Here is a 16643-nt window from a genome sequence, read left to right on the forward strand (position 1 = left end):
TAGACTGTATGATCCACACCATATAGACTGTATGCTACACACCATATAGACTGTATGATCCACACCATATAGACTGTATGATCCACACCATATAGACTGTATGCTCCACACCATATAGACTGTATGCTACACACCATATAGACTGTATGCTACACACCATATAGACTGTATGATCCACACCATATAGACTGTATGATCCACACCATATAGACTGTATGCTACACACCATATAGACTGTATGCTACACACCATATAGACTGTATGCTCCACACCATATAGACTGTATGATCCACACCATATAGACTGTATGATCCACACCATATAGACTGTATGATCCACACCATATAGACTGTATGATCCACACCATATAGACTGTATGATCCACACCATATAGACTGTATGATCCACACCATATAGACTGTATGATCCACACCATATAGACTGTATGCTACACACCATATAGACTGTATGCTCCACACCATATAGACTGTATGCTCCACACCATATAGACTGTATGATCCACACCATATAGACTGTATGATCCACACCATATAGACCGTATGATCCACACCATATAGACTGTATGCTACACACCATATAGACTGTATGCTCCACACCATAGACTGTATGATCCACACCATATAGACTGTATGATCCACACCATATAGACTGTATGATCCACACCATATAGACTGTATGATCCACACCATATAGACTGTATGCTACACACCATATAGACTGTATGCTCCACACCATATAGACTGTATGCTCCACACCATATAGACTGTATGCTCCACACCATATAGACTGTATGATCCACACCATATAGACTGTATGATCCACACCATATAGACTGTATGATCCACACCATATAGACTGTATGCTACACACCATATAGACTGTATGATCCACACCATATAGACTGTATGCTACACACCATATAGACTGTATGCTCCACACCATATAGACTGTATGATCCACACCATATAGACTGTATGCTACACACCATATAGACTGTATGATCCACACACTCGTTTGAGTTGACTGCCACCTCGCCTGGAAAGCAGACGAGAGCAGCCGAGCGCAGTCAGGCGAGGCATCAACAAGTCGAACACCCCAGACTGCACACACTCACTGCTGATTTTCTTCTTCTACAGTTTTGTTTAACAGCGGTTTGTAAACAAATTAAGACATCCACCGACACTCACTGCTCAAATGACCCAGCCCTTCAGATTACTTATTTTATTGTTAATGTAGGCATTACAGGTGGTATTTATGTAAAATGTAGAGTGACAGCTTGGAATAGATATAAAATTGGAAGTTTCTACACTTCACTGTGGGTTTGTGATGCACCTGTGTTGAACCAATGGGCGATCAGCTCGATGCGTTTCTCGTCATCCCCTGTCCCTGTGATGTGCGCACACCCACTAATGTTTGTATACAAGAGACCCATAATACTCTTCTTATCTTTCTTATCCTTATCTTAGCTTATGATGTTAGTGTTTCGCGGCAATCAAGGATGGCAAAATATTTTGTTTGACCCGATAGGGGGTTAATATCTCTGATTTTTTAGATTAATCTAACAAGAGGCAGATTTTTAAGCATATAAATGTGCTGAAAGTACTCATTAAAGAAATAATTGTAATGTATTACAATGTTTATGTTTCTGTTTCCTTTAGTTGGAAATAGGTTGAGAGCAAAGAAGCCTGATGATACAGTTGCCATGGAAGGGACTGAAGGACATGATAACAAGGCACTTGACAGATACACTTGCTTTTGTTGATCTTTTAGAGAAGAGAGGGGATCGGGGAGGGAGTAGAAGAAACACACTTCAGACCCACTTTAGCCACATTTATTCCAATAGGGTGAGACAGTGCATACTTAATTACAGTAGTAGTGGGGTGGCATACCTTGGTGGTGCACAAGAGAAGTGTTTTAGAGTCCAAACAAAACCGTGTAGACATGGACGGGTCAGGCAGAACAGCACAATACAACACACAATTTTGCAATAAAAAATATCTCTCCTCTCTACCGGTACATTTCTTAAACAAACAGCTGATGACGCCAGCCAAAATAGAACAAATTCCTGGTGTGCTCAATCGCACTTATCGAGAAGCTGTGATTACAGCTCCCAAAACGAATGTACATGCAACTTTAGTTAGATAGTATAATGCAGCAGGTGTGAGATCCCACTCTCTTCTGGATTCCTGGAGCCCTTTGATTTGTCTGTTTTTCAGTAAGGTGTGAGGGTTGGAGAACTCATAGAGATTGCATACGTCCTTAGCCGTGAGTTGCAGGGAAGAAGCCAGACGGTCTGAGCTTCATCTCAGTGAAGGGAATGGAGGAGTCTTTACCTTTCCAGTCTATCCAGACCACCCCCTGCAGCATAACAGAAACAGTTGAGAGATTACATTTGGATATTGTGCTATGGCAACAATTGTTTGTTAAGTTAATTAGTCTTCATTCAGATAACTTCAGGGAGGTAGATTGTACCTGATTGTTACTGTTGATGCCATAGAGACCATTGAGGTTGGTCTTGTAGCAGTTCTTGTACCACCAGCCACCCATATAGGCCCTGGCACAGTGGATCCCCAAGGTATCAGGGTCCTTGTCCCGGGTGGAGAATGGCCGCCCATTATGGTACTTCATAGAGTCACCTGATTGGGACGTACAGTAAAATTAAGATGTGCTTTTCCCAAACAAGCACTATCATGAATATACAGGAGAGTAGCATATTACTATACATGTTCAAGAGAATTCTTCTATTGTCCATTCTTTAAAAAATTGTAACCTGCTGTTCCCGTGTAGCCGGACACCATGATGGCGTAGTGCTTCTCCTCTGTGTCGATGGTGAAGTTGGAGTAGTGAGCGTAAGCTGTGTCATTTCCTGCTCGCAGGTCCACCCTCACACTCACAGGGCCAACACTGGTCAGGTTGTGCAGAAGCTCATTTCCTGGTGGGCGAAGGAGTGCACAGTTTTAGTCGGATTCATTGAAGAACATTTTGACAAATCTACATTTCGATGTAGATTTGATCAGAATCAGGATGAGCAGCAAACTGTACCGAGCCAGAACTCTTCGCTGAGGTTTCCAAAGCCAGTGCTGTAGTCGCTCCAGGTTCTGTAGAAGTCCATCTTTCCATTCATCCTTCTCTGGAACACCTAGAAAACAATCACAGCACCAGTTTACTGATACTGTCTAGATCTGCCATGGCGTAAATGCAAAGTTTAATTTGAGTAAACGTCAATTTCTCCCACCGTCCAACCGCCGCCATCTGTCTCCATGTCACAGTAGACCCTGACTGCTCCTCCCTCTCTCCCCTGGGGGAAGATATCCACCTCTCCTGACTGCAGCGCTCCATTCAGAAGCTCCTGGGAGCACTCGGTAGGGAAAGGGAAACGCAGTGTCCCTGAGAGATTTAAAAAAAAGTGTTAAAAGAATAACTATAAAATAATTAGGGATGGGACCGATCTGATCCAATATCGGTATCGGGTGCCGATACTGACATAATTCACGAATCGGGGTCGGATCGGAATCGGGGGGGGGGGATTTATTTTTATTTTTATTGCAATTCCAGCACCGGCCACAATTTGCCGTAATTTGCCCATGTATAATAGTATCCTTCTTCGCCTTGTATATTTTCTTAATTTTGTCTGCTTTTTGCAAGGTATATTTAAAAAAAAAAAATCTTTAATTGGCCAAATCTTTGCCTATACTGTATATTCAAGAAAAATATCGGTATCGGAATAATATCGGTATCGTCAGATATCCAAATTCAGGTATCGGAATCGGATCGGAAGTGAAAAAATGTGGATCGGTGCATCCCTAAAAAGAATGCGTAGTATTGAGAGGACAGGAGGTAAAAGAGTATTTAAAAGGCATTTACCTGTGAGGAATTCTGTGGTGACAACAGATGTGTACTGTCCATCTCTCACTCCTTGTACCAGAACAAAGTACCGGGACGTCGACAGCAGCCCGCTCAGCTTATACTCTGTGATGGTGGGGTCCAGGATCACCTCCTGATATATACACAAACATACACGCACATAAGCACACACGCCGAATCTTTTCACAAATGCTGGACGTGTTAAAGTTCTCTTTTCAACTATGTAAAGTATCACTGCTGAGGGTGCATTGCTCACCTTTGTCTCCTCTCCTACCACGTAGTAGGTGAGTCTGTAGCTGTGGAACGCAACAGTGGGTGCTTTCCACGCTATCACTGCAGAGCGAGCGCCCACGTCACTGGCTTTAACCACTGAGGAGCACAATAACGCATTATCCGTTTAGTTTATATTATAGCCAGACTTTGCACATAACAACTAGCGACGCCGTCATCTCTATTTACCCCCCCTTCTACTCACTGTTAGCAGTAGTGAAGGTTGTTGAGATGGCTGTGCTTTGGAGACTGTCCTTCTGGCTCAGGGCCTTGACTGTATACAGGGTGCCTCTCTGCAGCCCTCTCAGCTGGTGCTCCACTGAGTTTCCAGACACCATGACTGTCACCGTCACATTAGGAGCTGTGGCAAAAGGTAGAAGTAATGAAACGGCTGAATCCTTCGTCCTGGATGAAGACCCGAGAGAGGATGGGCATTTCGCTGCACTCACTCTTTGAGGACTCATAGCTGATGATGAAACGGTCTACTTTTCCCAGACTGGGTGTCCATTGCAGCACAGCTCTGGTATCTGTAATATTGATGGCTTGAAGATGGGTTGGAGGTGCAGGCACTGCATTCAGGAGACAATCCATAGTGTGTTATTTTTTATTCACAGACCGAGATAACCAAATAATACCACAATTCCGTTGAACCGACTGTGTATACCTGTTGTGATAGCAGATGTGAGGGCATCACTCTGGACCTTGCCTTGTGTGGTAGTTACACTGATTATGTAAGAAGACCCAGCAGACAATTTTGACAGGACCAGATAAGACTGCTGGGAGTCCATAGTCACAGAGTGGCTCTCCCCTGGTAGGATGATACATCACCAATATTATACCTTTACACTTTACACACTCATGCAAACTGATGAATGAGCCACACCGACGGACACTGTCATTACAGGCATCACATTTGTGAATTGAGCAAGAAGATTGTGAGTGGAGATAGTAGATAGGAAACCTTTGGACAGACCTCTGACAGAGTGGGTGTATGTGACCCTGAAGCTTGTGAATGTGGTCTTTGGTTTGGTCCAGGACACTGTGAGAGACGACTCTGTCACGTTGCTGAACACTAGCTCTGTGGCTGGCTCAGGACCTGGTGAGACAAAAAGACAATATGGTGTCAGAAGATTTTTTTTAAATCAGTCATTAAATATTGCAAAGTGAAAAAGGGAAGAAGACAGGGTGCATGTATTGGATTCAGTACACACACTGGCAATACTATGGGAAATACCCATAAATCAATGTAGTATCATTTTAATTACCTGTAGTTACAGTTACTCTGTGAAACTTGGACCTCTTCCCGGCAGCAGTACCATAAACGAGCAGGGCATAGCGTGTCTGTGAGCGAAGGTTACTGAACTCCACAGAGCGTACGCTGCCAGGGAGAACCAGGGAGACTCTCCTGCTCTCAGCTTTACCTCTGGATCCAAGAACTTGAGCAGAGGAAGCGGTTCCATTGGTGCTCTCACTCTGTGTTGGGACCTCAGTTGTGTTCTTAGCTGCGGCGGCCTTGTCTCCGTCAAGAGCGGCATCTTCTACCTCCTCATCTTGCTCCTCCTCACCCTCTGCCCTCTGCTCTCTTCTGATCACCGTGAAGTTCTTGAACATCCCTTGCGGCGCCAACCATGTGACAGTGAAGCTGTAGGAGGAGATGTCCGTAGCCTTCACAGAGCCGATGCCACCCCCTGTCCTCTTGGTGGTATTCCCAGAATACTGGACAGCTGTTTTATCCTGAACAATTTTGGCCTCATCCGATGATGCCGCGATGGTCGTATTTACTAGGTACTGACTCCTCTGTGTACTCTGTGTAACTTTCCCTTTTCCAGATCCAATCTTGTGTACGTCAGTGATTTTGCTCTCAACAGATTGCACCACTTTTGTCACATTTACAGTCTCTGCTTTGACCTTTTTGATGAGTTTATTTCCAGATGATTGCGTAACATTCTTCTCAGCCAAGGTGGATTGCTCCAGGGTTTCTTTCCCTGCCCGTGTCTTGTTGTTAGATGTTTCCATGACCTTGGTGAGAATGGTCAGAACTTTAACCGTGCCGTTAGCTTTCTTTGCATGACTCTGGGTAATATTGGTTTGAGGTTGGTCTTTCAGTTGGTCAGATTTAGAAAGCACTTTACCTGCAGCTCCTTCCTTAACAGTTACTAGCTTGAGATCAGTTTTTGGGAGGGGCTTTTTAGAGGTTAGGACAGTCGTTTTGCCTTTGCGGGCCTCCTCTTGCTTTCGTCCCTCGTGTTTCAGCAGGACTTGACCAACAGTTGGGCGATTGGTGGTCTTTGTGGCACTTGCAGAACCTTTAATGGTTATTTTACTTGCAGAAGCGCCTTGTTTTGCTACTGTTTTAATAAGGCCCCCTTTCACATCCGTGACCACTTTGGGTTTGGTGTCAATCTCTTTGCCTTCAGTGCCCTTCTTCTGCTCCTTCTTTTGGAAGAGTGTCTGCTCAGCCTTGGTGTTCTTCCCCTGTGTGTTTTGCTTGATGGCGTTGCTGTCTTGGTTCACCTGCAGGGTAACTGTCTCCACTGTTATCTTGGCCTTCCCTTTGGCAGCTTCTGAAATTAGACAGCAGAGGTTTCAGATCAGGAAATGCATCAGATATTCTAACCATGACAATATGAACAAAAAAACATCTGTATCCTGGACTGTACCATGTCCCAATGACAGCTACACACTCTAATGTACTTTTATTATGCCTCCGCCGGTGATAGCCGGGCCGGCGGCATTATGGTTTCGGGTTGTACATCCGTCTGTACATACGTCCGTCCGATGTTTGTTAACACGATATCTGAGGAACGCCTTTATGTAATTTCTTCTAATTTGGCTCAAATGTCCACTTGGACTTAAGCATGAACTGATTATATTTTGGTGGTCAAAGTTCAAGGTCACTGTGACCTCACGACCACCCGTTTCATGCTTGTTAACGCAATCTTTCAGGAACGCCTTGAGGGGATTTCTTCGAATTTGGCTCAAACGTCCACTTTTGACTCAAGGATGAACTGATAAGATTGTGGTGGTCAAATGTCAAAGATCACTGTGACCTCATGACCGCCCGTTTCATGCTTGTTAACACGATATCTCAGGAACGCCTTGGCGGAATTTCTCAATTATCCACCTGGACTCGAGATGAACTGATGACATTTACATTTTGGTGGTCAAAGTTCAAGGTCACAGTGACTGTATGTCACTGTTCCATCAAGGAATGTGACGGTTCCATCAAGGAAGGGGGCGGGACGAGGTAAAAGCAGCCATAGCTAGGGATAGGAAGGTCTTAGAGAGTCTAGAGATTGGAGGGGTGGGTGTGTAGGAGGGCTGGGAGGGGGTGGGGTGAGGGAAAGCGGCAGGGTAAGGGAAATAGCTAGGGATAGGAAGATCGTAGAGAGTCGGGATTCGATGGTGGGTAGAGTGGGGGCTAGGGACATGTGTGTCGTGGGAGGGGGTGGGTCAAGGAAGTGGGGTGGGGCTGGGGAAAAGGAGCTGTAGATAGGGATAGGAAGGTCGTAGATAGTTGGGATTTGAGAGGTGGGTTGGGGGGTGGCTAGGGGGCGTGGGTGGTGGGAAAGAGCATGATCAGTAAGGGGGCGGGGCTAGGGAAAATGGGCCGTAGCTAGGGATAGGAAGGTCATAGAGAGTCAGGGTTCGAGGGGTGGCTAGGGGGTGTGGGTGGTGGGAAGGGGCAATGGGAAAGGGTGTAAGGACAGACATGGATGTCGACTGCACTTGTTGGCAGAGGCATATATCTGTGGTGCTGTCGTTCTAGTTACAGTCAGCTCCAGGTGCACACTTACTGCAGTCTGGACCTAGGAATCCCTGGAGGCAGATACATTTCCCCTTCTCACATTTTCCATTGCCATTACAGTCATTTGGACAATTGACTGAACATGGACCTGAGCATATACAAATAGAACCACGATTAGAGGGAATGCATGTTAACAAAATAGTCTTTAGTAGTGTCAGTTATGAAATCCACTTCCCCTATTACCCCCCCCCCCCCCCCCAAATAAATAAATAAAATAAAATATGGCTATTCTGATTAATGGCAGAACAATACTAAATGTGATGAAAACTGTACATGATGAAGGTGAAATGATGACATAATGATAATGAAACCATACATTTATCCTTTATGGAGGACATCTCCTTTTCCAGTCGGGCCACACGTCCTTTTAGTGCAGCCATCTCCGCCTCACAGCCCCCAGTGCAGCCTCCAGGCATCAAGCTGATCTTATGAGTCATCACGAGAGGAGAGCCAGGCTTCAGGTTCAGCTCCTGCTCCTTGGCATTGCTGGAGTCACATCCCTCACTTATGACCACCTTGATGGGCTGCAGGGGTGCAGGCTTGTCCTTCTCACTTACGACCACCTTGATGGGCTGTGAGGTGGCAGGCTTGTCCTTAGTGCTCTTCACAGCTGTCTGACTGACAGAGGCTGCGCCCTTGTCTTTGTCGGCCATGGCACCACTAGCTGCAGCAGCCTTTATGGGTGTTGACAGTACAGCCTGAACTACTGTGGGCGCAGGCTTGTCTTTGATTGTCTTCACCTCACTGGTTGAGGGAGATTTAATTAAAACAGTCTGATTGACTGAGGCTGTGGGTTTGTTTTTGGTGGCTGTGCTACTTCTAGTTGAAGTAGGCTTTGTGGGTGTTGACTGAACATTTTGACCTGCAGCGGGAGCAGGCTTGTCTTTGGTAATCTTCCCATCACTGGTTGAAGGAGATTTAACTGAAACAGTCTGATTGGCTGAGGCTGTGATTTTGTCTTTGGTCGTTTTAGTGCCACTGGCTGGAGCAGCCTTTGCAGATGTTGACTGAACATTTTGGACTACTGTTGGGGAAGGCTTGTCTTTGGTAGTCTTCACTTCGCTGGCCAACAGAGATTTAGTTGAAACAGTCTGATTGACAGAGAGTGGGAGCTTGTCTTTGGTGGCTGTGGTGCCGTTGGCTGTAGTAGGCTTCGCGGGTGCTGACAGAGTGGTTTGAATGACTGTGGGGCTGCTGGGCTTGCTTTTGGTGCTCTTTGGAGCATTGACTGTTGGAGGTTTTTGGTTGGTGGTCGAAGTGGGTAAAACGGTCTGATTAACTGTGTTTGGCTTTAGGGTGGGGCGAAGGGCCTGTTTGGCAAGAGGACCAGTGGTTTTTGGTTTTGAGAGGGTGAAAACGGCATTGGGTTTGGTCATGTCACTTCCTGTGGAGTTTCTCTTCTCATTGGTCGTGGCTTGAAATGAGGGAAATGGGGTGAGCAGGAGGAGAAGTCCTATAGTAAACAGCATTTTTAGCCAGCAGCCACCAGCAGTACCCAGTGAAGGAATCATCTGTATGTATGCTGCTGGAAAATTATGAACTCCTTCCTCGATATTTTAGTGACCAGGATTCAAGGTGATTTGCCAGCTCTTTCCTACAAATAAAAAAAAATGAAAGAGTTTAATCATGAATCAAGTTTAATGTTTGAAATTTTATGCAAAGACATTTTTAACCTTTATTTATTCAGAGAAGGATTTTGCTGAGCATACATGCTCTTTTCAGCACTGTCCAGCTTCACACTCATAGAGTTCCCATTCACACTGGCTGCAGATGGTGCAACCACAGCCTTCTGCTGACCACTGAGTAGCTACACTGGAGCAATGTTGGGCTCAGTGACTCACTTAAGGCTTGCTTGATGAAAGTTGTTGAGGGAAAGGAGAGACTCAGATTCTCAATTCTACCTCTATTTTCTCTACTTCTCTATTTTTCTCTACTTTATATACAGTATATATATATAAACATACACACACACACACACACACACACACACACACACACACACACACACACACACACACACACACACACACATGTACACACATGTATAGTCCAAAAAAATACAGAGTGAGTGATATCTAAATGAAGCTGATTGTGAGCAGGAAGGAGAGGAAGTGTAGAGAGCTGCTGGAGAGGCTATGCAGAGAGCTAACAGAGCGTTACTGTATAGAACACTCAGACACTGTACGTCTTTCACTATACACAGGTTACATCATCTTCTGCACCCACATCTCATGAAAACCGCAAAAAGAAGTATGTCCACAGTTGGCTTTAAATAGCTAGAGAATCAAATAAATCAGCCAGCATGTTGAAAATGCATACAGTGGGTGCTCACACAGCAAGCAAACACTATTCTCAATGCAGTAGGGTGTGCATTAATTGACCAAATAGGTGCAGATCTGACTCAATTAAAGTAACCACACCCTTTGCTTTTCAAATATAAACTGTCATGCTATCACAATATTCTATTCTATTCTATTCTATTCTATTCTATTCTATTCTATTCTATTCTGCACACAAATCACTATAGCAAAGTGTCATTGCCTATGAAATCAATTGTATGCAGAAAAAGTTCTACTTCTTACAGCAGAGTGTTTAGCATCAGGATGACTTTTGTTGTCACATTTCTACTCACTTCTTTTCATTTATTATTCAAAATGTCATTCATTGAGAAAGAGTTTTCAGTTGTGCTCATTGAAAGACATTGTTATATCAAGCAATGAACAATGATATAGGCTGCAGACATCTCAATAGAATATATGAATCCATACATTAAAAAGATTGCAGTTACCACTATGATACCATGGCAATAGATCATGCATGGAGAAACATAATGAACCTACCAGGATAATGATTTGGTTCTTGGCTTTATGGCTTCCTTTGTGTGTCTCCCTCCATCTGATGTGAAAAGCTCACCTAGACTTGCTGGGTCTGAACTAGGAGGAAAGAGGAGAGAGAAAGGACCCCCACTAGAAAGGAGGAGAGCGATAAAGTCCGCTCCTACTTAAGGACCCCCCCTCCACCCCTACAGCTCCCACTCTCTCAACCACCATGGAAAATATTTGTATTGGACATACAAAAACAGTAGCATTTTCACATAGGTTTGTGCATTGAATATGGTCAACCGCAATCCTATATTCTGTAATATCAAGAAAGCATATTTTTGTAGTCCTTTCATAGACCATGGCCAGTAGGTTTATCAATACAACTGATCCAAAGTTAATCTATTAAGTTAATCTTTTATGCATACCATATTTTTGGGGATAACTCATTGAAAGTCATCATTAAAATAATAACCTACTGAATTATGAATCAGTTTGAATAGATCATCTTCAAAAAGTTTTGATTTAATATCTAGTGAATTCAGATTCTTTGTAAATGTAGTAAATGTGCCACTTTGCTGTCAAACTATATGCACATTTCTCTGAATAAGGCAAAGTTTTGTCATGTAACACAAAAAGACCACAGCATATCGATTCCAACATGTTTGACCTTTGCGAGCCACATGACAGTTATGTGAGTTACTTGACTTTTAGCAGACATTGCTAACACAGTCTTTGACTGAATAACGTCTTGGTCGGAGAATCATGATTCAGCAGGAATACATAGCATAACACTGCAGGTATTCACCACTGGCTCTGGGGGACAGGAACCTCTCTCTGTATGAATTGGCTGTTTGTTGGAAGTAATGAGATGTAACTACGTGGGAGTTATGTAAGTGACCAAATATCCAGCAGATTTAACGAATGCTCTGTGAAGGCACTGCATCTTTGACCAAATGGCCACCCACCTTCTCACCTTTTCTAAACCACATGAAGACAAGTATATCAAGGGTTTCTGAGCGAAAGGGGCTTAAGTGACATTTTCGTAATTTTACAGGAGAGCAAAAATAAAAGTTTAAAAGATTGAAAAGTGAAAATGTAAGAAAAAAAAGTATTTGCGGTAAGTTTCATCATTCATAGCACATCATAATGACAATGATTTATAATTCACTCACAATGTGTTATGACCATTCTTTTAAGAACACAATACTAATCATGACACATTATAGATGTAAATCAGTGTCTTAAAAGACTCTTGAATCTATATCGTTTTTTTATTGTTTCTTTTTCAGACATCGATCGGTTCAGTACCGTTAGCAATTGACAAGCAAAGAACAAAACAAAACAACAGACAGAACAGAACCCATAACAAATAGTCTTCAGATAAACTGCGTGTAAGAATATAATGTCACAGCAGCATTGACCATGTGAATGCTTGGTCTGAAAATAAACTGTTTTCTCCCACCTCATGAACATCCCACATCCAGTTGACCGTACAGGTTTGGTTTTAAATGATCGAAAACAAAGACAAAACAAACAAGACAAGACAAGTAAACAAACTAATTCTAATGGAAAGAAGAAGAAGGAAAAAAAAAAAGACAAAAAGCAAACAAACAAACAAACAAACAAACAAAAACTTTACAACCAATCTACTAAAATGTACTGGTGTTTACAACAGACACTGTACCTAAAATCTCGCACCGGGAGTCTATGAGAGGATGTGGAAGTCTTAAAAGACTCTTGACTAGAAAAATAATGCAATTATGACTCCTTGTGTTTCAATAAAGTCCATCAGTCACCCTGCACTTCACAGACAGGTCAGTCTGAACCAGGAAGTATTGTGTCTGTTTCTCTGTCCCACTGATGACATCATCAGTGAGGTCATACATTCACACACACACACACACACACACACACACACACACACACACACACACACACACACACACACACACACACACACACACACAAGGCTATAGTTCAGTGATCATGTCATCAATGATGTCATACATAGGGCATTGTGACATCACTGATGATGTCATCGGTGACACACACACAAGAGCGCCTGAGGGAGAGAGAGCCGAGGGAGAGAGAGGAGAGAGTGGGGAGAGACTGAGGGAGAGAAATTACACTCGGTCAATTGTGACATCACTGATGATGTCACAATGTCTATGACATCATCAGTGATGATGTCACAATGTCTATGACATCATCAGTGACATCACAATTTGCTAAGTGTAACCACAAACGTGACCGAAAATGTGACCAAAATCGCAGAACCCACTTACTCCCCTGCATCTGATTGAACCTAACATTATCACCAACCTTGGGTAGGCTGCATTCATTAGCTTTTGTTTCTTTGTGTGGAGAAAGCTCTTCCTATTGGCTCACGACAAGATCATCTGACGTTAGCTGAGTAGCTCGCTAGCTCACTAACCAGCTGGTTAGCACTTCTACCAGATATTCCAAATACATGGCTACACAAAACTCTAACTTAATGTGCACCTCGTAGACAGCAATATGGATACATTCACCTGAACAGTTGTGAGAGGTGCAAACCTTTAAGTAGCTAACTTCAGGCAAAGCTACTATGCTAATTATTTGAGCAACATCACACTCAAGGTCATGCTGCTATGCTATATCAGCAGAGTGATTATCTTTGACACGAGGCTGCAACGCTCCCTCTTGTGTGATATTGCACATCATTTGCATAGTCAAACAAAGCGTTAGTAGAAACAAACCACTGAATATTCCAAGACCTTACAATATATACCTTATATATATATATATTATTCATTCATTTATTAATTTATTCATTCATGTATTTATCCATCTATCTACTTATTTATTGATTGATTTTTTTATATGTTTTATATTTATATATTTATTTTTTCTTTCCTTAGCTCAAAGAAAGGAAGGCTCAACAACAGTGTCAGGTTGTCCTTCAGGAGGCGGACTGTGGAGAGTTGGCTGCTGCTGGGTTGTGACATGGGAGAAGGTGTGTGTGTGAGAAGTCTGTTCAGGTAGGTCACACCTGGTTTTATATCAAAGCAGGGCCAGTCATGGAGGAATCACGATAGATACTTAAAGGAGAGGGAGGTGACACAGAGAGACATAGATACTGACAACATGCAATGCCCCCCCCCACATGTTTTCTCTCAAAAACATAGTAAAAAGAAAAGTACTTACCCAAATCAAAGAGTGATAGATAGCATGCATAAACTTATAACATGCATAAATCACTATTAACATGACACAAATTAATTCAATGAAAACCACTAGCAATAACACACACACACACACACACACACACATACACACACACTTGCTCAAACATCTCTATAACAGTACAGACCGGAACTCTTTATCCATTACGTTACATGTATCTTTTTTTATCACTTTGAATTTCAAAGCATGCTGTTGCTGGCTCAACTTATCCCTAGAAAAGTTTGTGACCTGAACTTGGAATCAGAAAAATAACAGCACGTCTTATCATGCGCCCTACATGTATGATATTAAGACTGGCATCTTGCATCTCGGGTCTATCGAGTCAACCTCACATTGAGATGAAAAACAACAAAGAGCGTTTGTCGCATAGTGTGGAGTCGTGAGCGGGTGGTCCCGTCTCATCAGTGCCTCCATCTGGTGGCGGCTTCCAGGAACGGCTCCGCCCTGCTCTCCTCGCTGCATCACAGATCACCCTCAAGCCACTGACCCTGTCTTGGCCTTTGGAAAATGGCGACGGACAAACCTTCTATGGCAAAGGCACACCTAACAAAACACATGTGGTCACGCATGTATATTTCACCGTTCCTCAGCCAATTTTCCCAGCAGCTACCTAAGCATATTTTGTTCTGAGCTAAGAGTAAGGGAGGATGCGTTCCTTGAAGGTGTTTTTAATCGTCGATCCTCAGATATTGTCAATCTGTTTTCATTGTGATACATATTAGCATTCATAGCCATTTGCATAACATACAGTAGCAGTTTTATCTGACACACTTTGAAAGAACTAACTTGGAAATATATGGGGTCAAAGTGTCAAATATTGCTTGTGAAGAGGTGTAGCCTCATCCGCTACTGTGATTGCTCCTCACTGATTGTGATTGTGATTGTAATGATAACCACGGTACAACTGTACTGCTTAGTCATCACAAAACATTGATTACCTGGAGTGGGCTATGGGTTTAAAAAAAAAAACTCTAAATGTGCTGTCGGTGTTGGCTGCTAACGGTGCACTAAAGTCATCCTGAGATGAAAATATGAATGTGATGTTGAAGTCTGTGTATTGACTTAGCCTTTATTGATTCAAATGTAATGAAATGTCTAATGGCAAAGGCAGGAACAGTGCTGGCATTGATCTGGCTGTGATTGAAGTGATGGTCAGTACTCCCATGTTGCTTACATTGGACCTGGCCTCAGAGATTAGAATAATATAAGCACATAAGCCCCTGCTTGTTCCTTGCCTCTCCACCCATACCCCCCCCCCCCCCCCCCGCCCCCCTTCTCTTTCTCTCCTGCCCCCTCTAACCACCCCTCATTTTCTCCCATTACATCTCTCTACATCTCAGCGAGATTTGGACTTGCATAATTACTCTCATGATCTTTTGCGGTATCTTAACGTTTAGCATATTTGCGAATCGCAGTTGATCGAGCTCTTATCTTTATGAGCTGATGATTGAGCTGTCACTTTGTAAGTCCACCAGGAGCAAGCAAACCAGTCTTGTGGGCTTAACTGCACTGCTATGCAACTTGATGTGTATGCACTGTACTAAGCCTACACACCACTCCACCTCCCTCTCTCTCTCTCTCTCTCTCTCTCTCTCTCTCCCTCTCTCTCCCTCACCTTGCAGATGTTAAGGAAGGAGGGGGTAGTGAGGGGGGTTGCTTTGAGTACAGAGGCCTCTCTCAGGGCCTTTACTGCCAGTAACAGAAAAAAAAAGACATAAAAAATAAATAGATTTGGTAGGAAAGCTAAATCATAGCAGAAAACCCAACTGAATCTCACTCTTTGGCCGGAACATGAAAGAGGAGCGGGATGTTTGTGGATGTACGTTTCTCCCCATCTTTGTGTTCTGTTCTTGTACAAGCAGAAATATGTCAAACAGGCAAAGCTCTGTTCCATTTCAAATATTATCTTACCTTATATGCATCCATGGTCAAAGCGATAACCATTTATAGATACACCTGGCATTTTCTAGTCAACATTAAGAGGCTTGTTTTTGTTCAAGTATTTGTAGGCGTTATTGAATAACTGGAGACACAAGTTGTACATTGTAAGTAGGCTACTCACGATAGTAGAATTTGTAACTTCGATACCGATACCCGGGAAAATGTCGATAGTCGATACCATTTGCGATACCGGGGGGGGGGGGGGGGGGATGGGGTTGGATGATAACACTTTAAGAGGCATGAAAATACAACGACGATAGAAAGATAGATCTAGGCCCAGCAGATTACCCCTGCTCTCTACTCATCAGCCTATCAGAACTCTTTTAGTTTGTTGAAGCAACAGATACTCACCAATGTTGGGGAGGCAAAACTCTGTAGTAGCCTGTTGGATATTTCATAAAGAGAAAGAACTGCTCATATTGATACTGTTGCAAATGAATATTGTATCCATTTCAATAGAAAAATGTGCAGATGCTTATCGATACTTTTGACGACCTTAATTGTAAGAAGTGATCCTTAAAAAAAAAGATATTCTGTTGTGTGGATTGGGTCAGGCTGAATCAGTCAACCACCTATTGTCTGTCTCAGTTACCTATAGTGTATTATGCCCCATTCCATTTGTACTAGGAACTATGAAACTCCCGGTTTAAAGGTCAGGAACGCCCGCCCGCTGTGATGTCACCTGCCCTCGG

General features: G+C 43.2%; 1 protein-coding gene across 1 annotated transcript; it reads right to left on the bottom strand.

Moving 5' to 3' along the window:
• Positions 1 to 1842: 1842 nt before the first annotated feature.
• Positions 1843 to 10842, bottom strand: tnxba (tenascin XBa). Its single transcript, XM_083635025.1, has 15 exons — positions 10804 to 10842; positions 8280 to 9557; positions 7953 to 8051; positions 5421 to 6719; positions 5129 to 5251; positions 4820 to 4963; positions 4605 to 4724; positions 4361 to 4516; positions 4142 to 4254; positions 3886 to 4018; positions 3257 to 3408; positions 3064 to 3160; positions 2792 to 2953; positions 2494 to 2657; positions 1843 to 2379 (listed from the first exon to the last, which is right to left on the bottom strand). The coding sequence occupies exons 2-15, from the start codon at positions 9472 to 9474 to the stop codon at positions 2281 to 2283; spliced, it is 4056 nt and encodes a 1351-aa protein (XP_083491151.1). The 5' UTR covers positions 9475 to 9557; positions 10804 to 10842; the 3' UTR covers positions 1843 to 2280.
• Between the last annotated feature and the right edge of the window lie 5801 nt (positions 10843 to 16643).

The sequence above is a fragment of the Poromitra crassiceps genome (genome assembly GCF_964638095.1).
Source record: "Poromitra crassiceps genome assembly, chromosome: 1".
In the NCBI taxonomy this organism is placed as follows: domain Eukaryota; kingdom Metazoa; phylum Chordata; class Actinopteri; order Beryciformes; family Melamphaidae; genus Poromitra; species Poromitra crassiceps.